This window comes from Stigmatopora nigra, chromosome 12, assembly GCF_051989575.1.
Source record: "Stigmatopora nigra isolate UIUO_SnigA chromosome 12, RoL_Snig_1.1, whole genome shotgun sequence".
Lineage (NCBI taxonomy): Eukaryota > Metazoa > Chordata > Actinopteri > Syngnathiformes > Syngnathidae > Stigmatopora > Stigmatopora nigra.
Window position 1 is genome coordinate 1,520,102 of NC_135519.1, and position 25,643 is coordinate 1,545,744.

At 39.7% G+C, this 25,643-nt stretch overlaps 1 protein-coding gene across 2 annotated transcripts; it reads left to right on the forward strand.

Annotated features, from left to right (window-relative positions):
* Positions 1-25,643, forward strand: pitx3 (paired-like homeodomain 3). 2 transcript variants are annotated; one of them, XM_077730350.1, is made up of 5 exons: positions 1-211; positions 4,633-4,756; positions 14,091-14,296; positions 19,799-20,371; positions 25,380-25,643. In XM_077730350.1, the coding sequence occupies exons 2-4, from the start codon at positions 4,633-4,635 to the stop codon at positions 20,357-20,359; spliced, it is 891 nt and encodes a 296-aa protein (XP_077586476.1). In that variant the 5' UTR covers positions 1-211; the 3' UTR covers positions 20,360-20,371; positions 25,380-25,643. The 2 variants fall into 2 exon arrangements, with proteins under 2 accessions (XP_077586476.1, XP_077586475.1); XM_077730349.1 differs by lacking the exon at positions 25,380-25,643 and having other exon boundaries at positions 19,799-21,192.

The following is a 25,643-nucleotide window of genomic DNA, read 5'->3' on the forward strand; positions in this document are numbered from 1 at the left end:
AACTGCACTGTTCCTGCAGTCTACATGACAGCCCAGTGGAGAGGCAAACTGTAGACTCACTCCTTGACTCTCTGCCTGCTTTTGTGACTTTTTAACAAACCAAGGAACTTTTGTCCATGTCACCCTCACACCTGAAGCCAGGATACCCAGCAGCCTGCAGCCAAAATCTTTGCCTTGTCTACGGATTAATTTAACTAGACGGGAATCGGATGTAAGTGCTCACATCTGCAAATCCCTCATGTTTAACTTCTCATCTCATACAATGGTCTTTTAATTTAAAAATATGTGTTTGTTTGCTTTTATTTACATTATATTATGTTTACTATTGTTATTATTATTTACGTCCTCACATGAAATCCCTGCAAACAGACTGCCATAAACTCTGAATTACACCTTTTACAGCATGCAAATATCGAATGATGATTGTTGACTCGTAAGATTTTATTAAAATATTTGTTTTAGCAGGTAAGCTTTACAGTAGCGACTTAGCTGCGTATAAATTATTTTATTTATTTTATACAAGAAAATGAATGGCTTGCAATTTAGGGTGCAAATTGTAATATTTGAGAATGATTGAGAAAGAAAATATAACCAATATAAAACTGGCTGCGCAGAGACTTATCAGGATGTGGAGAAAAAATATTGTGAGTTCCAAAATTGATTGGTGGCAGGTGGTTGAGGGCCCACCAGACACTGTTCCACAGTCCACACCCATCACCCCCCCCCCTCCTCTCACTCAGACACACGTACACACAATATTCAAAGCCGCAATAGGAATGAACAAGTTTAAAATTCACTATCAATCACCTATAAGATACCCCTTTCGTGCAGACTTGTTTTGAAAATACTAAATGTACCTTTTGTTTCGATATGTTATTATTTGACTGAAACGGTATGGAATTAGCATTCGTGTAAATTGTAAGTTAACATAAAAGCCATTTTTTAACCTCTGAGAAATTATGAATACTTCAAACCATGTATTTATATACTATTTGTATTAGTAGAATTTTATTGCCAGCCTGGTGCAACTCGTCTACTTTTTTTTAACCAACTCCAAGTGTAAAATGAATAAATAAAGACGGCCCACAAAATTAAATTCATGTTGCTGATATCACGTTGACTTATTTGAAAAAAATATATATTCATTAAATCAAGTGTCTAGCGGCAGTTTGATTATACTTTTAGTATTTATTAATTTCCCTTTTATTGGTTGCTTTTGCCTGCTTAGGAGTTAAGTTTTGTTTTATTTAGGTAATATATATTTATTTATTGTGGCACGTATAACACTTTTAACACTCAAGGCAAAATCATTACAATCTTGGCAATTAAAATTACGAGGTACTGTAAAGGAATTTCGCGGTGCCGAACGCGCAAACAAGAAGCCAATGGTGTAAAAATGTTTGCAATTTCCACTACAAATATGCGGTTCCATATAGGCAAGGGTTTAAAAATGAAATGACTAAAATTTAGGATAACATCAAATAAAAACTAGTAGAATCGTCAACTATTTGGCATGCACGTGCGTGTGTACGTGTTTGCATGCGTGTGTGTGAGTGTGCGTGCGTGTGGGCGCGTGTACGTGTGTGCGTGTGTGCGTGTGTGACTGGGCAGGCCTTGGCCTCTTCCCTCAATCATATGCAAATGGATGTTATCGAAGGGCGCGAATTAACATCGACAAACATTGGGGCAAAAATCCATCTGCTGCCTGTTCAAGGAGGGCCTTAATAAGTTCTCAGACCGCAAAGTGACACACATCTTAATCAACTCGTAATCCCTAGAATTAATTCTCGACGCGTTTATGAATAATTCCTGCGCTGCTCGCCGCGGTCCGTGCAAATGTGAACAGTCTGCACAACGGACCGCCAGATGGACCTGGCAATTTCCCGAAAATATAAGGGGACATTAAGATTCTTTAAAAAAAAAAAAATCTAATTTATTATTATTGTCACCAAATTTTTGATGAGATCGCTGCTATCAGGCTAAGAGTTATGCGAAGCAACACATAAATCATACATACATAAATCGAATTTTCAACTCACCTTGGTAACAAGGATCTCATAAAAATGTGGTGACAATAATAATAATAATTTATATATATATATATATATATATATATATATATATATATATATATATATATATATATATATATATATATATATATATATATATATATATATATATATATATATATATATATATATATATATATATATATATATATATATATATATATATATATATATATATATATATATATATATATATATATATATATATATATATATATATATATATATATATATATATATATATATATATATATATATATATATATATATATATATATATATATATATATATATATATATATATATATATATATATCCATACACATACATACATATAATGATACAGGAGGGTGGTAAAATGAACTTGATTTTGGAAATATTGTCAGATGGCACCCCTAGTGTGTGCAGGGTGGGCAGAAATAGTGAGGGGGCGTTAGGGTGCTGACACCTTGTTCTGGACAAAACGACTGGCTTGCATAAACCAAAGGCTGTCACTGCCAAAACGTCGGGTCTTTCCACACCACATTGACACCAATCTGTCTGGCCATCCATCACTGTGAGATATATATCACCCCTCTAGATCGGTTTACAATAATATTTCAGAGGACACAAATTCATTCAGCTCCACAGTCTCAAAGGGAGGGGGTGCTGCAGTTCTGTCTTCCAAATAACTGTCCAAATTCTACACAAAAATAATCTTTTTTCTTTTCTTTTCTGACTGACACTGGATATACCCAACTGAAAATTAATGACTCTCCATTTCAAGCATTCATTCATTCATTCACTTTCGGAACTGCTTTATTGTCACACGGGGGCGCGTATGGTGCTGGAGCCTATCCTATGGCTTCTTATTTATTTTTTAAATGTCATGCAGTTAAAACCATAATCCATGTAACTTTAATCACAATTCATCAGTTCACCTTAATTTAATATATTCTGTCCATTGCACTGCAGTTCAATTAATAAAAAGGGCGAGCTTTCTGATCCCCAAATCAACTTTGAACCACAATTTTGCATCAAAGGTTTATTAATCCAAAACCACCATTGAGGCAGTGTGCTTATAAAGATAACCTCTGTACAAAGAATTTCTGACCTTATACAGTTTCAAATGTTCTTTACAAGACAGGATTTATAGACTATGCCTTTGAAAAACTTTTTTGAATTTTCTGATCTTTGATAAAATGCACCTGTCATTCTTACGTATGCTCAATGGAAAACAGATGCAATTCTTTCTGATTAAAAGCACCCCAGAAAATGTATAATGTTATCTTATGTCTTGATTTCACATGACTGGATACAATGTGCGGCCCGAAAGCCCAGTGGTTAGTGCGTCGGCCTCACAGTTCTCCGGCCGTGGGTTCAATCCAAGTGGCCTTCACTGTGTGGAGTTTGCATGTTCTCTCCGAGCTATTGTGGGTTTTCTCCGGGTATTCTGGTTTCGTCCCCCATACCAAAAACATGCAGGGTAGGCTGGTTGAGCATTCTTAACTACGCCTAGGTATGAGTGTGAGCGTGAATGGTTGGCCGTCTAGAATTCACGGAGTCCCCTGCCTGGTGCCCATAGTTAGCTGGGATAGGCTCCAGCAATTCTCCGACCTTGTTGATGATGAATGGTTCAGAAAATGAATGGATGAATGCATACATTGCATCTTAATTGTTTACTCCATAATGCATGCTGATTGCCTAAAAGTATGAATCCTCTCAAAAGTGATGCTATTGTAAAATTTAGCATTTAAATGTCTTACCTACTGCTTTTTATCGATCCCTGTTCTGGCAACAGTTGTCACCTTTAAATTTGTTTAACACCAGAATGAGAAATAGAAATTATTATTTCTATTATTATTATTAAGAATTCACTCATAGTGAGCCTGTAAGCAGTCTGTCATTAAATCTGGTTTACACACTGAATATCACCGGTGTATAATGTAAACCTGCAAAAGGTCGTACTCTATTTTTAAAAATATGTTACATTGTTTAATAGGCTCCAGCACCCCCACGACCCTAATGAGGATAAAGCGGTTCAGAAAATGAGATGAGAAGAGATATTGGTTAATATCTTTTCACCCCACATGCATCCACACAAAATATAGATGTACTATACTTGGTAAAAATGATTGTCATGTTGTTAATGAAGTGTGACTAAAATAAGTTTTTCCATGAGCTGTATGTTCTAATGTTAACTATACATAGTGTGAAATAAGGCGGTGAATGTAAATCCAACCATTTATTAGTCCTGATCCCAACCACAGGTTCACGGACCAGGACCACTTGTTGCCGGGTCTGTCAGAGACATACATTTAAGAAATCAATCAAAATAAACATTTTAAATCGCATACACATGAGGCACCGTCGATGCTCAGGTATTGAGAACATGAGCCAATGGCACGCCGGTGCCTCTCAGGTTTGACAAATAATTGTATTTTAATAAGCCTATTAGTTTCGAGGGGCAAAAAAAAAAAAAAAATCAAGCCCAAATCACAAAATTAGGGTTGGTGATCAGCTGTATTGATAATTACACTGTTGAAATTTGGTTTTGATAATTTGTGTTTTGTGTGTCCAGATGCAGAGCCCGGTTATGGATTTTAACCTTCTGACGGACAGCGAGGCACGCAGCCCAGCACTGTCGCTGTCTGACTCCGGGACGCCACAGCATGACCAGGGATGTAAAGGTCAGGAGAGCAGCGGTAAGAGGCTTTGTTACTGTGTATCCTACTACTAATACTACTACTACCACTAGTACTTCTATTACTACTCATAGTAGTAGTGATACTAGCACTATTAATACTTTTACTTCAATTTACTCACTTTCAACTTATTCCAATAGTAAAGGAAGGATTTGTTGATTCAGCAATAACAGTATTAATTCCACCAATAATGAAAGTATGAATATAATGATTATGTAAAACATACTATATAAGATATAATTAAGAAACCATGCAAATGAGCCAAAAACAGAACAATATAATAAATACAAATACGCAAAAACACTATGTGGGGTTGGTTATCAATATATATATATATATATATATATATATATATATATATATATATATATATATATATATATATATATATATATATATATATATATATATATATATATATATATATATATATATATATATATATATATATATATATATATATATATATATATATATATATATATATATATATATATATATATATATATATATATATAGATAGATATATATATATATATATAGATATATATAAATATATATATATATATATATATATATATATATATATATATATATATATATATATATATATATATATATATATATATATATATATATATATATATATATATATATATATATATATATATATATATATATATATATATATATATATATATATATATATATATATATATATATATATATATATATATATATATATATATATATATATATATATATATATATATATATATATATATATATATATATATATATATATATATACACACACACACATATACACATATGTATAAATTTAAGAAATAAAATTAAATGCTTATAAAATAAAAAGATGATGGGTGCCCCAGTGGACTGAGTGGTTAGTAAGTCGGCCTCACAGCTCTGGGGCCCTGGGTTCAAATCCTGATCAGTCCACCTGTATGATGTTTGCATGTTCTCCTGCATGGGTTTCCTCCGGGTACTCCAGTTTCTTCCCACATTCCAAAAACATGCATGGTAGGCTGATTGGACACTCTAAATGCCCCAAGGTATGGGTGTGTGCGCATGGTTGTCCATCTCCTTGTGCCCTGTGATCGGCTGGGCACCGGTTCAGGGTGTCCCCTGCCTCTGGCCCGGCGCCAGCTCGGATAGGCACCAGCTGGGATAGACACCAGCACCCCCTGCGATCCTAATGAGTTTAAAGCGGTTCAGAAAATGAGATGAGATGAGTCTAAAAAGTTGATTTGGGGTATCTTTCCAGTATTATTAATTTTTGACATAATCACGATTCCGAAGAATCAAGTCGAGTGTCGAGAATATTTCCCGTTTTTACCCCTAAGTCAGTTTATTTTAGCACAGCAAATCATTGTCTGCCTTCAAAACGAGAATTAATTGCTTAGTACTAAATTATTCAAAGTACTGTTATTCAAGGTGCTCTGCTGGCAAACCCACTCATTATTATTATTAACATTATCAGAATGATCATTTCTACTACATATTCGTCATTTACTTTTCGATATATGTACAATAAAATCCATTCACTTATTATTTCAAAGCATCGTGTAATATTAGATATTAATATGTGCAGTAAATAAATAAATGTAAAAGGCAGGCGGATTCGCTAAAATAGAACGGTCTAATACTTAATCGGACACCATGCCAGTTTTTGCAAGGGTTGCTTTCATGCTCATGAAGTAGTGATCAAAGCGCAATACGTTTCTATTTACTTTTTATTAAAGTCGAGTCGCTTGGAGGATAAAAGAGCGCCTCGCGTGGAGACGGCATTTTCCTTCCATCTGAATTATTCAAATATTACAATCGTAAATTGACGGATCAGATGATAAACTGAGGGTAAACGAAAGTGCTATCGACCAGTTCATACCCAATAACAGTTAATCGTCTGACAGAATGAAACGAATAACGTTGCGCACATTAGAAAATGAAACTGAAAGTGCATCTATATACAGTTAAAATGTGTCTAAAATTAATTTGACTAACTTTCACTAGTGACCAATAGTACCGCCAACGAACAACGGCGAAAAAGCCTTATATCTATTATTTTTTAAAACAATAACTTTTATCTATACATTTTTCTTTGCAAGGATACTCAATGCTGGCCTACATGAATAATAATACTAATAACAACAACAATAATAATGATAGTAATAGTAATAATAATAATGGTAATAATAATAGTAGTAATAATAATCGTAATAATAGCAATAATAATATAAGTAATAATCATTATTATTATAGTAATTTAAATAGTAATAATAATAATAATAATAATAATAATAATAATAATAATAATAATAATAATAATAATAATAATAATTAATACTTTCTGGCATAGGCTGTGATGTGAACACCCTAGCCGACTGTAAAAGTCAGATTATTCTGGGCTGAGGGATACATTGTTGCACATGAATTTTAAAATATCACAACAGAAAGAAGTCCAAATGAAGATTAATTAAACTAATTCATAGTCTGCTTGGCAAGAAGGAGCAGAATGAGTGATGAATGATTATTGCTGTCTCTTCATCTGTGTTTACTACCTGCCAATGCCTTCCTGAGCTAGTACTAAGCCATTGTTCTATCTGAGCATACGCATTGCCATCATGCACCCCCGCGTTGTCAGGATGCCATCCGATGGATTTCTGCGTTATAATATGTTATTAGTATGTCTGTTTGGATTGTGTGAGATCGTTCAAATAATTAAAGAAAATATGAACTGCTATCTTTTTGACTGCAACGTTGTTGCTCTTGATGCTTGATCATTCACTAATATATGCATGTATTAATATAGTATTTCACAAAAACAAAACAAAATAGAATACAAATGACAATGCAAGGTGATATCTCCACTCGATTTGGGCTGCTTTTGGCAACGGGGAGCAAGCATCGATGAAACGGAAAAACTTCTTAGAACACTGCTATGTACAAAGTCGGCATGAAATTTAGTTGCTTCATGAAGTATATCTTCCAAGAAAATGATTACATACAAGTCATCTGAGTGACTTGCTGTCATGCACAAATTGACAGACATTATGGTGGATCTCTTCCATATTAGTTCTGTAGTTTGGCTGAGTCTACCTATCCGATTTTGTGTCAATAAACCATGAGACACATTGTGCCTTCTCTTGAGGGGTTGCCATTTTGTAGTGGTTAATTCAATATTCCCTTTTTCAAAAACAGGATACCTGAAACACACACACTAAAATACTATATATATATATATATATATATATATATATATATATATATATATATATATATATATATATATATATATATATATATATATATATATATATATATATATATATATATATATATATATATATATATATATATATATATATATATATATATATATATATATATATATATATATATATATATATATATATATATATATATATATATATATATATATATATATATATATATATATATATATATATATAAATGCAATTGATTAGATATTTTATTCATATTTGTGTAGACTCACACACACATGTAGATAATTACATGAGAGGTTATTTGCTTAAAAGCTTTTATAACACGTTGCACTGCGAATCTGACCTGGAAAAAGTCTGGCTTGTCAGCACATTATCAGTCAGATTGCTCCCATTGTTAGCAAGCGCGTTGCTCTAAAAAGGACTGCCCTTTCCTCTGTATTGTGTTTTAGACTTTGGCCTTAAGTGACAGCTTAGCCAGTGTCAGTTTACTGCCAGATAACAGCCTCAGCACGGTTTTTATTGGTTTTTCTGGTAGCCCTGCAGAGTCTCTATTTAAACCCCACTCATGATTTCCAACCACTCCCAGAGAATTAAACCCTCACCAAACAGAGCTCAACCAGCCCCATTCACAAAAGCCTCATTCCCAGGATTAGCTTGACAACTAATTTCATTTCTTTCTGTGAGGTCCTCACAACAGCGGCAGCAAAATCTGGTTGAGTCTCAGCATATATTACATGGATGTGTAGTCCACTAAACTCATTGTCCTGGGCAACAGATTCAACCACTCAGTATTTTACTACGTCTCTTAACCTGTATGTAACCGGTGGTAGTCATGGACCAGATCGAAAAGAAATATAGTATAGTTTTATCATCAATAATGAGAGATTTAGTGGTGCTTTACAATTAAAACAATGACAAAGAAAAAAGAACATGAACATCAGTTCACAGACCACAAAAGAAACACAGTTTTATGTGTTATCATCTGAAAAAGTCAACATTTAGCACGATGCATGGAAAAGATCTATGTAGTATCTGTCCTTACAATGTAGACTGGTCAGATGGCCAGAGGTGAAGCACACATAGCTCAATTGCAGGGCACATATCAAACAACAATTCACACTCTAGTTGTAATCTATAACGGTTTTAGAGCACCTCGTGCTGTAGAGGTTCACTCGCCTGACTCCGGTGCGGGCATGCGGGGGCTTGATTGTGAGTGCGGATGGTCATTTGTCTCTCTGTGTGCCCTACGGGTGACTGGCGCCCATCTAGGGTGTATTCTGCCTTTCGCCCGAAGTCAGCTGTTTTAAGCTACAGCAATCCCCTCAACCCTTATGAGGATGCCCAGATTCACGCTCAAAGTCATACCGAGGGGAAATTTAGTGTCTAATCAGCCTACAATGCAAGTTTTTGGAATGTGGGAGGAAACCGGAGTACCAGGAGAAAACCCATGCAGCCCCGGGGAGAGCATGTAAAGTCCACACAGGTGGACCGACCTAGATTTGAACCTCGGACCGTACAGCTGCTAGGCCAACGCGCTAGCCACTCAAGCTGCCAGGCCGCCACAGAGACAGAAAATCATGCACATTAACAAACTCAAAGAAGCTGGAATCAGTCCATGCTTGATTTTGATTGGATGACTGAATCAGGGATGTGCATATGTGACCCTCAAAATGATTCAGGTTCATCTCAAATATTTTGAGTACTGTGAAATAGCCCATGGCGTAGTGGTTCACCTGCCTGACTTTGGTGCGGGCAGGCGCATGGTTTATTCCCGCTGGTGGGGATATGATTGTGAGTGTAAATGTAGGATAGTCTGCCTTTCCTGAGATGGGATAGATTCCAACAACCCCTGCAAACCTTACAAGGATGCGTGGTAGGGAAGATGCATAAATGAAAAAGCTAAGAATTTTTTTGTGACTCATTTAAGAAAGTGAGACACATACCGTATTTTATGTCACACATTTTTTCATAGTTTGCCTGGGCCTGCGACTAATACCAAGTCTACACACACACACACACACACACACACACACACACACACACACACACACACCGTAAAACCTCAATTTGAGCTGTACCTCTATTGGAACGGCACTTTGGGGGAAGAATTGAAAAATAGAACGGCACCCTCTATTTGAATGGCACCACTAATTGAACGTCATTGCGGGGGAAAGTTTGAAAAATAGAGTGGCATGAAATAGACGGTGAAATAGAGGTTTTACAGATCAACCTGAGAAGGTGGTCAGATGGCAAATACTCTTTGCTCTCCAGTTTGGTATTTTGTTTTCTCAATCTTATCAATCTTATCATTATTTACTAACATCTGCAACGCAAACTTTTTCTACAGTCGCCAGGATTTAATTATTCGCGGGAGGAGATACGGTGTTTCCATCACAACAGATTACCAACAAATTTACAATATCCCAGAGGGCATCTCTGGACCCCCGGGATCTCTGTGGATCGTCAGCCCACTCAGAGCACAACGAGACGGCGAAGGGAAAGAAAGCAAAAGCCCAGATGCCGGGCGGGCCTAGCTGCTGAGCTAAGGAAACAACATCACAGAACACCACTTCCGAGTATCTTCTTGACCAACGCCAGCTCCATCACCCAGAAAATGGACGATTTGGAACTTCAGCTTGCTACCAACAGCTTTGTCAGGAACTGCAACATTATTTTCATGACGGAAACGTGGCTACACTCGGAAAATCCACGCCGCCGCAGTATCGCTTGCTGGCCGCACGCTATACCGTCATGATCGTTCGAAACAATTGGGGAAAAGCAAGAGGGGGGGCAGACTTTGCATGTACATACACAACGACTGATGCAGCAACAGTAGGATCATTAACACTCACTGCTCCTCTGATTTAGAGCTCTTGGCAGTATGGTGCAGGCCCCTCTATCTACCCAGAGAGCTAACAATTGTCATTATAATGGATGTTTACATCCCACCGGATACTACCGTTAGCACGGCACTTAGCCTACTGCTAGCGACTGTAACCAAACAGCAGCTTGACTACCCCGATGGAGTCTTTATTGTCGCTGGTGACTTCAACAAAGCATGTTTAAAGACTGTTCTACATAAGTTTATCCAGTACGTGATGTGTCACACCAGGGGAGATAAAACTCTAAACCAATTTTATTCACTCAGCAAACATGCTTATAGAGCCACACCCCTCCCTCACCTTGCTGGACCCGACCATCTCGACCTAACAAGGCCACAAATTGTTTTTTCTTCTACAGGGCAATTGGTAGGTCGTATGTCTTTTGACTGTACCTTGCTAACACGTGTCGCTTACTGGAGGGTAGTAAACTTCTTTTTATTTCTCCTTTCTGTTTCATTAGAACAGGCTACATTTAACCGCTGTAGTAAAAGCTCATATGAATTCTTACAGTCCAGCAAGAGACCCTAACACTGTCACTCCGGAGACCAGTGAGTATCGCATGCAAGCACATACGCTGGACTAAACTTGGGTTGTCCTGGAGTCCTGATTCTGTTTCTCGAGATGCAAACAGTACCTTCTGCCTAAGACCCAAGACTCACATTAAGAAACTTTCAGGAGTCTCTTTGATATGCTGCACTTCTGAAGCTAACTGCTTATAGAGGTCGGTAGCACTTTTCTCCTAAAAATGACAGCGTAGCATGCATTTGAGTGTGGGAAGAGTGGGGTTAGACTTTTTTTTTCCAAGTCAGGAAAGGCTCCTGCAAACCTTATCTTCAATGACTTTGCGTTGAAGTTTGGGTTCCCCTTACGCATCCACTATGACCAGCTAAGAGAATTTCAAAACCAGTTGTTCGCACCGTTGAGGAGATTCAGTGGCATGGCTGGATCTAGAACAACACCTTATCACCCGATGCATAATGGTCAGGTGGAACGAATGAACAAAACATTGCTACAGATGCTCAGAACACTGACTCAGACACAGAAATCGAATTGGAAGGAGTCTTTGAACAGGCTTGTTCATGCATACAACTGTACCTGTTGTGATGTGACAGGTTATTCACCATTTTTCCTACTTGCCGAGGCTTCCAGTGGACATGCACTTTGGACTGTGCAACAAGTCCGATACAAATGGTCAGCAGGACTATGTGGAGAAATGGAGAAGGGGGATGGAGTAGGCGTAGACCTTTGCCACCGAGAGTGCAGGTAAAGCTGCAGAACGAGGTAAAAAGCACTATGACACCAAAGTGAGGAGCTCCATGCTAAATGAAAGAGATGCACAAGGGATGGAGTCTGAGCACAGGCCACTGCCAGCTGATCAGAGACTTGAAGTGAATGGATGGATGGATAACTTTATTCATCCCGTATTCAGGAAATTTCATTGAAGGGCCCTGCTTCCAGACCAGTACAAGCAGAACATGCCTATCAGCTAGAGGAGCCTGGCCCATCTGTGGAGGACCTGCCTGGTGAGGGAACAAATCTGGCTGTTGAAGATCTTCATGATCATTGATTAGAGACCTCTCCGCCAACTGCTGTGACTGAAACTGAGCCGTTGACTTACGAGAGGCCAAGAAGGGAGAGACATTCACAAAGACGTTTGACCTAAGATCAGCGTGGTGTCCTCTCCTGATACAGTATCCAGTCACCACATCAGCTGGTACCTCTGCTTACCCTGCACCAGGATTAGTCCCTTGTTTAATTCACCTGCAGCCATATTACATTCAATCACCCTTTATGTATGGACTCCAACAGACTTGAGCCTAAAAAGGTGCCATGTCTTATGCTAGCATAGATTGTTATTTCCATCCAGTAAACATGTACAGTATGCGCTGTGGATTGTATTTGAACTGTGGCCCTTCCCGTCTGGAGTTCTCATGAGTATCAACTCACAGAAGTTCACAAGACTGTTCAGGATAACAACCAACAAGTTATTTATGTTTTTGTACTGGGAAAACACACTTTTTGGAGTACCACCACCAATTTTGTTATACGAAGCTGCGCATGATTACAATACAGGCTTTTGATTTGATTTTAATTGATCAAGCGGACTGACTAAGGCTCTCGACGGCTCGGAGGATTGCCAGATCCATTATTTCAGGTCAGACGGCTCGATTCAGACTCGTTTACAACTTCTCCAGCAAGCGTGAGCCAATGCCAGGCAAAATGAATGTGAACTCACTTAGACACTGGACGCTGATGCAGAAGGTGATGTGAATGACGAGTACAGCTACAACAGCTACGTGTCACTTGATTTTCACCTGTGAATTTGGAATTACTTACCAGTAATCACCAGTTGTGCAAGACTTCCTGTGTGTTGTTCGGGTTTTTGTCCAACTTTACAATGTCTTTTTGAGTCTGTATCCGTTTTAGCTACCAAAACCAAGATGCCGCCGTTTAAGCGGGAGCCGGTGGCGGTAGCTCCGTCCATTCTTGCTCTTTTTGTATTTTTGCTGCTTTTATGTCTGAATGATTTGATTTAGTGATTCTTAATGATTCTATTTACCTTGATATGCTTTGTACTTTGTGCTTTTGCTTCACTGTTCTGTATAATCACCCTCTTGCTCCTGCCACAATGAAATTTCCCATGAATATAACATACATAAAGCGATCCTTTCCCATTGTCTTCAATACATTCAAAATAGCACACCAATCAATCATTGTAGGGGGATGCCATAACTACTGTAGACAAATAACACCTCACATTTTTATTAAAAAACAAAAATTTTACTCTTCATTAATCCAACAGGCATTTTTTCAGAATCTGGTAGGAGGGCCGCTTCATCGCGGAAATATCTTGCTCAATCCACACAAATCTGAGTTGAGTCAAACCAAAACTGTTAAATCTCAAAAGCATATATGATAAATGGAACTCACTATGCCAGCACATTAATCTCATTAGTAAAACATCAAACAAAGGAAAAACTAATGTAAAAAATAAAATAAAATGTGATCCTGGGTAAGCCAGTACGCCAATTGTTGAGTGAAGATTTTTATGGAGAGGTGATATGTGGCACTCAATCTGAAAATATTTCAAAAACATTTTAAAGAAATGAAGGTTAACATGTTCAGTCACTCTGTTCATATTTTCACTGATCTTCTACGGACACTATCTCCTGTATATGACTGTAGACACAGAAAAATCTCACCAGAATCAGTTGGATGAGTGCAGCACTGATGACGGCTCACTGAAGAAGAAGCAGCGCAGGCAGAGAACACATTTCACCAGCCAGCAGCTCCAAGAACTGGAAGCCACCTTTCAGAGGAACCGCTACCCTGACATGAGTACCAGAGAGGAGATTGCTGTGTGGACCAATCTCACAGAGGCCCGGGTCAGGGTGGGTACACACATTTCATTTTATTTCATTTTATTTCATTTTCTGAACCGCTTTATCTTCACTAGGGTCGCAGGGGTGGTGGGTGGCGGGGGGTGCTGTAGCCTAACCTGCTTTCGTGCATGAATCGGTTGCCAGCCAATCACAGGGCACAAGGAAACAAACCATTACCATTCACTCTCACACTCATACCTAGGGGCAATTTAGAGTGTCCATCCAGCCTAACATGTCTAACAGTTCTAATATGTCTTTGGAATGTAGGAGGAAGATACTCACATGTCGACTATATATATCTCTGTCATCTCATTTTCTGAACCGCTTTATCCTCATTAACACCACGGTGGTTCTGGAGCCAATCCCAGCTGTCTCCGGGCCAAGGGCGGGGGACACCCTGAATCGGTGGCCAGTCAATCACAGGGCTCAAGGAGAGAGACAACCAGGCACACTCACACCTATAAGCTAGGGGAAATTTAGAGTGTCCAATCAGCCCACCATGCATGTTTTTGGAATGTGGGTGGAAACCGGCGTACCCGGAGGAAAGGTAGACTACTAGACTGGTGGCCAGTCAGCCGTAGAGCACACAGAGAGACAGACGACTCACAATCATACCACATCCAGTGGGAACCAAGCCCATTCAAGAAGCTCTTACCCAACTTGGATTTTTCTTAAGTAGAGCAGTGTTTAAAATTTTAATTTTCTTTTTTCATTTAATATTCATGAAAGTGTAAGGAGAAAGCTAACGTTAGGCAACAAAGTACACAGACACAGGTGCATGAACACACATCTAAACAACTTCAAATTATAAAATCAAAATAACTTAGCATTAAATAGATTTCCAAAGAAGGAACAGTCTCTCCATCTTGTCGTTCAGTATATAGTTGCCATGCTAAGAAGTTGTCCCTTTTAATTCTTCTTTTGACTTCAATATCGTTGTGATGGTAGGTGGGTTCGGCTGTATTGTCTTGCAGTATTAGCCATGGATGGATAACAGGGCCCGAATGTTCGGGTTCCCTGGTTTCTTCCCACATTCCAAAAATGTGCTTGGTAAAGTGGTTGAACACTCTAAATTGCCCTTACATATAGTGAGCATGAGTGGTTGTCTGTCTCCTTGTTCACTGCGATTACCTGGGCACGAATCCAAGGTGTCCCCCACCAGGTTAGCTGAGATAAGCTCCAGAACCCCCAATTCCCCAGTGAGGAAATGCGTATGGAAAATGGATATATGAATGAATTATTATTATATGATCACAATTGCACTTTCTGATGGTGTGGAAAAAGGCTCCCCAACCTTTTTGAAACTATATATCTTGTGAAATTTCTTGTAAGTCATCATGTCCCATTACTTGTGAGCTATTTTAAAAATAAGTATGCTGGCTAATCATGCTGTGACTTTCGGATTCACCATTGGTTATGTACAAACAGTTGTACAGGATAGATTTAAAATGGAAGCAAAAGAAAACAACAGGAAAGTCTTGTTTTAACGGCTTAACTTCATTTACTGTAATTAATCAAATACATTTTAAAAAGGTAAACGGTCCAATTTAACTGATCCAATTGATTCGAATGCATAATTGGTCGCTTGACACCAACCAATTCAGGGTATACCCATCTCTTGCCCTCCCTTCCAATTCTCATGGGGATAAGTGAAACAGATAAGGAAGAGATAATTATGAACAAAGGCTTATTCCCAATTGTAAGAGGGGATACACATTTGTGCAACCTCAATGTACAGTATTATTCACAAATCCTTGTTTACGAGTGACCCTTCTTTAAAACTGTATTATTTTGTTCTACGTTTACCTCCCCTACTTCTAAAATATAAATATTATTTCAATTTTTTCAGGTTTTCAGTATTAATAATGGTCTAAAAGATTTTAAATGATTAAAATGAGCTTTGAACCATTTTGATTATATGACAAAAGACAATTTTTTGTCATCCATTGTGATCTTTGTTAAATTTAAATTGCCCTTAGGGGTGAAAGTCAAAAGTTGTCTGTCTACACATATCAGCTTTGTGACTGACTTCTGATACAAGAAGGCCGCCTCGTGGTGAAGAGGTTCACCCGCCTAACTTCGTTGCAAGCAGGGACGAGCTCGATTCCCGCTGGTGGCAGTATGATTGTGAGGACAGATGGTTCTTTGCCTCTCTGTGTGTCCTATGGCTGACTGGTGTTCGGTCTAGGGTGTAGTATGCCTTTTACACAATGTAGGCCTGGTTAGGCTCCAGCAAACCCTGCAACTCTGTCGAAGATGCAAGGTATGAAAGATGAATGAATGAATGGTGATTCAGATTAAAATTAATTGGAATTGCAGTTTATGGGTCGACAAGTATTTACACGTGGCTGAGGAGCTATCTAAAGTAATCATAGTTCAGCCTTCAGAATGTAACTATGGAATTAACAGCACTTTTAAGCAGTTCTAAAAGTGGAAATTAAATTGAGATATGTTGCAACCCAGTAGCGGGTCATGAATTTCAATCCGACGCCTTCAGTGCTATTTACGAATCACCCCAACCCTCAAAAACTATTTTATGGCTATAAAACCTTCAATGCAGCAGAGACATACAAAAAAGCATCAATAACTACCTCATACAATTGAAATATTATTCAGGAATATAGCCATATTTTCCTCACCAAAAATTATTTTTATATGTGCAGAAAATCCATCCTCTTTTCTTTCCCCCTTCTTTCATATCGCCATCAAAGCTAATGCTGAAAGTCAAGTCTGTCCTGTTGGATTTCTGGCAAAGGTTTTTATTTAATTTAGTGCTGAAAAAGTTTGTCCCTGGTTATGACAGGCTTGCTTGCTTCAGAATTGTCCGAACTTTCTTAATGATGTTCAGCTTTTCTTGAAACGTCTGTCTTGAAAATGGCTTCGACAGTAAATCTGCAAACAAATCAATTTCTTCTCTTTCAGCCATTGTTGGTTGACAAAACTGCTATTAAATTAACACAACAATATATTTGCTTGTGCAGCTCTTTTCAGATACAATTTGGTAGCTCTGGCTAGTCCACTCCAATCATAGTTGGTGAAAGCGATGACGTATCCCTACGCCTGTAAGAAGGCCTTGGTGTCTCCAATTTGAAATATGATTGGTTAAAGCAACAGTTTTATCGATGCTTGTCTCATACAGCAGAACCAGCGGAACTGATTGAGAAGGCCTGAAGGCAGATTTCTGACCCTAGGAAATAATAATGGCTGAAATGTGATTGGTTAGATCAGACATGGGCAAACTACTATTTGACTAATATAAAATTTAGTTCTGAAAAGCAATTAATCTCATTATTTTTTCAACCAAATCAATAAGAAAACACATATTTTTTATTATTGGCTTCACCAAAACTATTCAACAATGCATTTTTATCAGTAGTCCTCTCACACTGAAATTTGTTATGATTAGGCTTGGTTGGCGAAGGGGGTGGAACCCAGGAACAGGAAGCAGGCAACGAAAGGGAAGTGCTTGTGTATAACTTAAGTTTTTAATGCAAAAATACCTACAAAATAGACTTACAAAATATAAAAGTAGAGAAAAGTAATGTATGTTGCCTCGTACTCAACGGTCTCTGGAGGGACGATGGTGAAGTTGCCTCCTCCTGAACGGTCTCTGGAGGGATGACTGCGATGTCGCCTCCTCCTGAATGGTGTCTGGAGGGACAACGGCGATCTCGCCTCCTCCTCGACGGTGTCTGGATGGAAGCCTGGATTGTCGCAGATCAACTCACCCTGAACAGACTCTGCAGGGACGATGGCGATGTTGCAGGCTGCCTCGGCCAGAAAGCACGAAGGGTTGCAGGGCACCTCAACCCAGTAGGACCATGGCCCCCCCTTCAGAGAAACCGCCATCGGCCCCCCCTTGAGATTTGCCTCCGTAAAGGTCGCCAACTAGCAATTGGATGGGTGCAGAGCAGAGGGAAACAGGCACAGAAGAGCAGGTTAATGAGACAGACAGAGGAGCGGCATGCAGGAGAGGACACTGGAGAGTGGCATACAGGAGCAGTAGATGGTGAAAGAGAGCAACACAAGAGACGGCACTAGAGCAGCTAGCAGGAACAGGAATTAGAGAACGGGGATCTGGTTCGGGGGCTCAGCCGTTGACTATCTGCCCACTCCTCCTCCTCTGTGGAAGCGTTACGGATAGGGTTAGGGCGAACTACGTGGGCTGGCCGGCAGCCCAGACAGCCTCTTCTTTAGCATCTTGAGGAGGAGCACACCACCGCGTTCCCTACAAAAAAGAAAAACAAATCTTCGGCTGTCAATGGCCAGGAGTCTGAGACGGGGAGGTGGCTACCTCCAAGCGAGCGGCGTGGCCTGATCGGCAGCCCGCACGCCGTCCTCCTTGCCGTCATGGAAAGGAGTGACGAGCTGGACACTAGCCCTACTTGGGCATCCCCGCAGACATCCGTAAGGATGATCACGGTAAATGGCCAAACGCAGACAAATTGCCCGGGGAAGCATTCATGGGAAAGAGGTCCAAAATGGGCTGACACCGGGATGCATTTCTTACAAAATAAAATAAAATAAAAAATGCAGGACCTTCACGCTGGGTCCATCATGGTGCGAGTATTCTGTTATGATCAGCCTAGGCTGTGAAGTAGAGTGGAACCCAGAAGAAGGAAGCAGCTCAATGAGAGGGAAGTGCTGGTACACAACTTAAGGTTTTAATGGAAAAAATATTTAGAAAATAAACTTGCAAACAATAAAACTGGGGAAAAAAACCCAAACTGGGGAGGGTGAAAACTAAGGACATCCAACCCGACAAAGGGGGACATAACAAAGACAGAAGAATACTTGCACATGGATGCACAAAAACACAGGGTTTAAATATACAGATAGGGGTCGATGACAATTACAAACCCCTGGGTAACACAATGGAAGGAGAGCCAAAAGAAAGATGAAACTCATGCAATCACGTGGACAGAGACACAAGGAAACACCAACAGCTAAAACCCCAACAAAATATTAACAAATGTAACAAATTAAGATTTGTTACAAGCTGTGCCACACCTACAAACTGGTAGTACTCCCGGTATTACTACTATTATGTTAGTGATTAGTGTGTCGGCCTCACAGTCTGAGATCAAGGGTTCAATCCCAGGTAGGTTCCAACTTTAGAGTGTGGAGTTTGCATATTCTCCCTGGGCCTGCGTGTGTTTTTTCTGGGTATTGCGTGGTTGTGAATGGTTGTCTGTCTCCTCATGCTCTGCGATTGGCTGGCCACCAACTCTGGGTGTCTCCCGCCTCGTGCGCGAAGTTAGCTGGGATAGGCGATCATGATTAGGATAAGCGGTTCAGAAAATGAATGAATGAATGATTTGATCCCATATTCGTTTTCTGAATATAAAATCATTTTTTTACATGGTCACCTTCAATAGAAAGTTTAACATCAATGTATATTTTATATTTTTCTATTATCTAGCTATTCAAATAAATTTTCTCCTGACAGAAATTACATTTTTGAATTTTATTCCTCCATATTCTTGATTTGATTTTTTCATGTTTTTACAGGTATGGTTCAAGAACCGACGTGCCAAGTGGAGAAAGCGAGAAAGGAACCAACAGGCTGAATTATGCAAAAATGGCTTTGGTACCCAGTTTAACGGACTCATGCAACCCTATGATGATATGTATACTGGTTACTCATACAACAACTGGGCCACCAAAAGTTTAGCGAGCAGCCAGCTCTCTGCGAAGAGCTTCCCTTTTTTTAACTCAATGAATGTAAGCCCCCTCTCATCCCAGCCCATGTTCTCTCCCCCGAGCTCCATCCCATCTATGAACATGGCCTCCACTATGGTACCCACGGCGGTTCCCGGGGTTCCTGGTGCAGGCCTCAACAACTTGGGAAACCTTAATAATCTTAACAGCCCCACAGCACTCAACTCAGCGACAGCCACCTGCCCGTATGCCAGCACGGCCAGCCCATACATGTACAGAGACACTTGCAACTCCAGTTTGGCTAGTCTGCGACTTAAGGCCAAACAACACACCAACTTCACTTATCCCACAGTGCAGAATCCTGTGTCCAACCTGAGCCCCTGCCAGTACGCTGTTGATCGGCCCGTATGAAAAGGAAGCAAGGTTCTGCATCCTATATATTGTCCCACTTAATATTTTTTTCAGTTCCAGCTCAAAGCGACTAGATGTTTTGTGGACTGCCAGACTAAATACAATTGGACAGACAATTTCTGATGAGAGAAAAGACATGACTATGATGGACCATCCTGGTACAAAGGAATACGCACTCACTTTTTGAGATGGTGTCAAGCAACCAACTGCTAGCTATTCTAAATATTAAAAAAAAAACTGAAAGAAAGAAAGAAAGTAAAAAACTAGTTGGAAAAATTCCCCAAATGTTCACTTTCTTCACTGCATGACTAGAGAAAACTTAGGAAGGCTTTGACTGGACTTACAATTAACCTTTTGCAAATGCTACTAATGCAGGAAAAGAAACCTGTGCTTTAATATTGGAAACATGTTGGATGTACATAAGAGACTCTTTTCAATTTTGTATGTGTATATAAAAACCTAGTACTTTAAGAATGAGTAAAGAATGTTTCTCAAATGCAGAGCCCAAGGGACTTATGTACAAAGAGACATCCTTTGAGGAAATTAATACTTCTGTTATGAATTCCGTTCCCCCAGGGAGGTCACAAGTCAAAGGTTAATTTAGACAAGCAAGAGGAGGGTAGTGCTGGATTACAAAAATATTCAGTTTGATGCAACAAATAAGAATATCACCCACTTTCAAATTGAAGAAGCCATTGATTATATTGATTTGTGTGGTGTTATACAAAGGGAGTCTGTGATAGTTAAATACATGTAAGAGTGCAGTTGTTATAAGAATTCGTTTTTTTGCTGATGTAGCCTGCTTTGTTTCATTAAAGAACAAATTAAGAGATCATTTTTTTAAAATGTAAAATATCATTCACTTGCATATTGCATGGAAATGGTGTCTGCAAACTTCAATGAATTCAAGATATTCAGGGAATTTTCGGGCAACTCGGTGGCGCGAGAGCTAGCGCGTCAGCCTCACAGCTCTGGGTCCTGGGTTCCAATCCAGGGTTGGTCAACCTGTGTGGAGTTTTTATGTTCTCCCTGGCCTGCGCGGGTTTCCTCTGGGTACTCCGGTTTCCTCCCTCAATCCAAAATGAAAAAAAAAATGAAAATCAGACATAGGCATTGTCGTCATGGTTGGAGTGTGCATGTGTTGCACCCTGCATTTTCATATTGCTCAATCACACTCAATGTCACACTCAATCATTAATAACTCACACACTTTAACATGTCACACTCTATCATTAATAACTTACACACTTTAGCCTGTCACACTCTCCCCCACAAAAACAAATGTCGTCTCGACATCAGTATATTCCAAATATCTCACCACTTGTTAATTATTCTGAACAGTCTTGCGAACTCGTTGCTTCATATCCTCTTCTGTGAGCTGATGCTCATGAAAACTCCTGACTGCAAGGTATTAAATATCTGCTGTTTCACTGGATGTGTAAATGGCATGTTTTCCTTTATAGCCACTACACAAAAGTGACTGTTGGGCATCATCCTTCTCACTGTAGTGAGTATTTTTGCCGGACTGCATGCTATTGTGAATATGGACAGCTCTGAGCTCTTCGACAGTCTGGAGAAGACTTTGATTCTCCTTCCCCAGTTTTAACAGTCGACTATGGATCTGCTCACTCACCTCCTCACTTCCAGTCTGCTGCCCCTGAAAGTTGTCAATAGCTTTAGATAGTTGTTCTATCTTGCCTTCTTGGTGCTGAGACGCCTCCATGCTCCTCCTCTGAGCTAAACACAAAGTCAAGTTTTTATCCTGCAGCTCCTCAATACATTTACGATCTGCATCCCTTCCTTGTTCCATATCACAGATACCGGCTTTCAGCAGCAGGCTGTGCTTCTCCGGCTGGTGGATTTGTTCTGAGCGTGCCCTCCAGCCTGCCAATTGATTCTCAAACACCTCTTTGGTTTCCCGCAGTATTCTGTTATCCTCTTTGAGCTCCTCCACTTTAGCCTTGTAAAATGCTATCTTGTGCATTTGCTCCCTGTAGCGTGCCACCTGACTCTCCAGCTTGTCAGCTTTGATTGCGCGTTCTCTCAGCACTTCCAGTTCATCGCGGTGGGCACGGGCTGCACGGGCTTCTACTAGTAGCTTCAATTTTTTTTGCCGGAGCGTCTTTATTTTTTCCTCCATCTTTTCCTTCTCGTGTCTGTTGTTCTGCACGGCAAATTCCACCATCAGGTTTTACTGAGTTCCCACCTACTGCTATTGCATAATGGGAGGATTGACGATGGACAGTGGACTTGGTGTGCCACAAAGCACACAAACCACACCTTCCCTATCCTGAGTTAGCTCTGCTGGTCTGACTCCTCGGATTTTAAATCCAGCTTGGAAAAAGGTTCTCCACTCCCATACCGATAACAGTGTGTGCACTGTACACCATGCTCTGCTGACATGCAAAACACCTCTTTGGGACATAAGCAGGGCGGCTAGTGTTCCAGTTGGGTGCTGGGGACTTGCTGTAGTTATTTTGTCTTGCAGAAGGTCGCTGAGGCTCCCTAACTGGTCTCCTGACTGAGGGTAGGAGGTAGGGCTGAGGCTGAAACATAGCCTGCTGTAGTGTCTCTTTGATCTGGGCTATTTCTGCACTGATATCTTTAAGAGAAGCAACACATATCTTAAGTTCAGTCAACTCTGCCAGTACCTCTGGAGATACTTTTGGTTTTTCTTTTGCAGGACAATTGATAGGTCGTAGGTTTTCTGACTGTACCTTACTAACATATGTCGCTACCTGTAGGGCACTTAACTTTTTATTTCTCCTTTCCGTTTCATTAGCACAGGCTACATTTAACCGCTCTAGTAAAATCCCATCTGAAGTCTTGAAGGCCAGCAAGAGAGGCTGCATATCTACCCTAACACTGTCACTCTGGAGACCAGTGAGTAACGTGTGCAAGCACATTAACAACTTGGGTCATACTGGAGTCCTAAATCTGATTCTTGAGATGTAAATAGTACCTTCTGCCTAAGAACCAAGACTCGCATTAAGAAACTTTGAAGAGTCTCTTTGATATGCTGCACTTCTGAAGCTAACTGTATATAGAGGTCGGTAGCACTTCTTTCCTGACAATGAGCGCGTATGATGCGTTTGAGTGTGGGAAGAGTGAGGTTTGGTTTTTCTTCCAAGTAATTCCGTAACTGCAAACTGGGGGAGATAGCTCTGATAACTGTCTCTATGATTTGTACATCCTGGTAACCCCTATTCAATCAATTTTCCATTTGATGAACCAGGCTGGAGAATGTCAGCTTGTCCTTCTGGCCTGGTTCACCTATTTGACCGGCAATTTTGAAATCTTTGCGCTAGTATGGGCTTGGCTTGTGCTGGGGAGACACACCCCTTTGTGGGTCCGCAGCGGCTGGTAGCTGGGGCAAAGTTGTTGGAGTCTCTTCCAATCTTGATCCTGGTTTTTCGTTTTCATCTCTTTTGCCTGCATGCCTCAAATCAGATATTTTATCTTTCAGTTTCAACAATTCAGACATGCCTTAGTCCTCTTCATCTTCTAGTTCTTCTTTTTCTAGGTGCTTCACAAAGTGAGCCACTAATGATAGACGCGATTTGCGTTAAACACTTCTTAATATGTTAAGAAAATCACATATTTCTAGCAGGTTATTTTCCGTCAGGTAATTCAACGCTCCTACCACCTCTTCGTGTAACTGCTCCATTTTGTTGATGCTGTAGGAGTTCGGTTGACTGTGCAAGAGTGAACTCTGAACTTGCACGTCTTTACTGTCTCTCTGATGATCTCAGCTTGGCCTCAGAAGACGAGTGGCGGGGGACAACACCCTCTATCGGTGGCCAGCCAATCGCGGGACACGAAGAGACAAACAACTACTCACGCTCACACTCATTCTTAGGGGCAATTTAGAGTTTCTAATCAGTCTACCATGCTTGTCTTTGGAATGTGGGAAGAAACCGGAGTACCCGGAGAAAACCCACGCAGGGCCGCGGACAAAATGCTAACTCCACACTGGAGGGCAGACCTGGATTTGAACCTAGGTCCCCCACTCTGAGCCCAACACACTAACCCAGTGGTCTCCAAACTATTCCATAAAAGGCCACAGTGGGTGCTGGTTTTCATTCCAACCCAGAAGGAAGACACCTTTTTTTCACCAATCTGGTGTCTTACAAATGCAATCAGTGGATTATAGTCGGGTGCTTCTTGTTTTCAGCAGAAATCTCATTGGTTAAAATGTCTGTGCTGTATCGGTTGGAACAAAAAACCTGCACACACAGTGGCCATCGAGGACTCGTTTGCGGAATCTTGCGCTAACCACTTTTCCATCGGGCCGCCGTCTATATGAATACTTATCATAATTTTGTGATAATTAATAGTCAATATCAAAGGCACTTGTGTCAAACCGATTCCAAAAAGGGCCAAGTGTGTTCAGGTTTTCTAAACAACCAGTGAAAATTACAATTTATCACCAATCTGTTTTCTTAAATTTTTAATCAGTTGATTGGACTCAGGTGCTGCTTATTTCAGCAGAAACTTAATTGGTCACACTTTACATGGTGTTTCAGCAGATAGGAAAACCTGGACACACTTTCACAATTGGTTTGACCCCTGTGGTCTAGGGGTTATGATAATAAACTGTGTTATCATATTTGTATTTTTCCCACATTTGATTGAACACTTATGACACAATTGTTTTTATATTGTACCTCAAATACTGAAAAAAAAGAAAAACAAAGAACAAAAAAAAGTTGTTAATATTCCCTGAAGGGAAAGAGGAATCATTTGAGTCAGTGATACAAATGTATATTCTTTCAAACATTCACCATAACATAACAGCAATAATAATTCAGGAATAAGGAATTGATTTGATGACAGGTGGGACGTCAGAAGGGTGGGACTAACACACCTGAAAGCAATTGTCATCAGCTGCCTTTAAAATCCCAGTGGATGGACCACCACGTCGCTCCATCTATTTGTCTGTTCACACGTCAGTTGTTTCTCGCCTTCCTTTTATAGTAGATCTGATCTCTGGCCCACGACCCTGCTTTTTTGTCTCCAGGTTCTGCCTTTTTCGACACTCGTTGATTTCCTCGGCTGTCCCCCTTTCTTCAATCCCACCATTACGACCATGCTACTTTGTCAACCCTTATTCTTATGTGGCTTCCCACTAGCTTCACCTGTGTCCTCAACTACCCGGAAAATGCTGAAATGTCTCATCGGCTGTCTGCCCTGGATTATACTGTCATCATTGTGGACCTAACACAACAAATATAACTATAATACTATTAGAAAAACAAAAGTGTATATTGAAAACCTTTGAAAC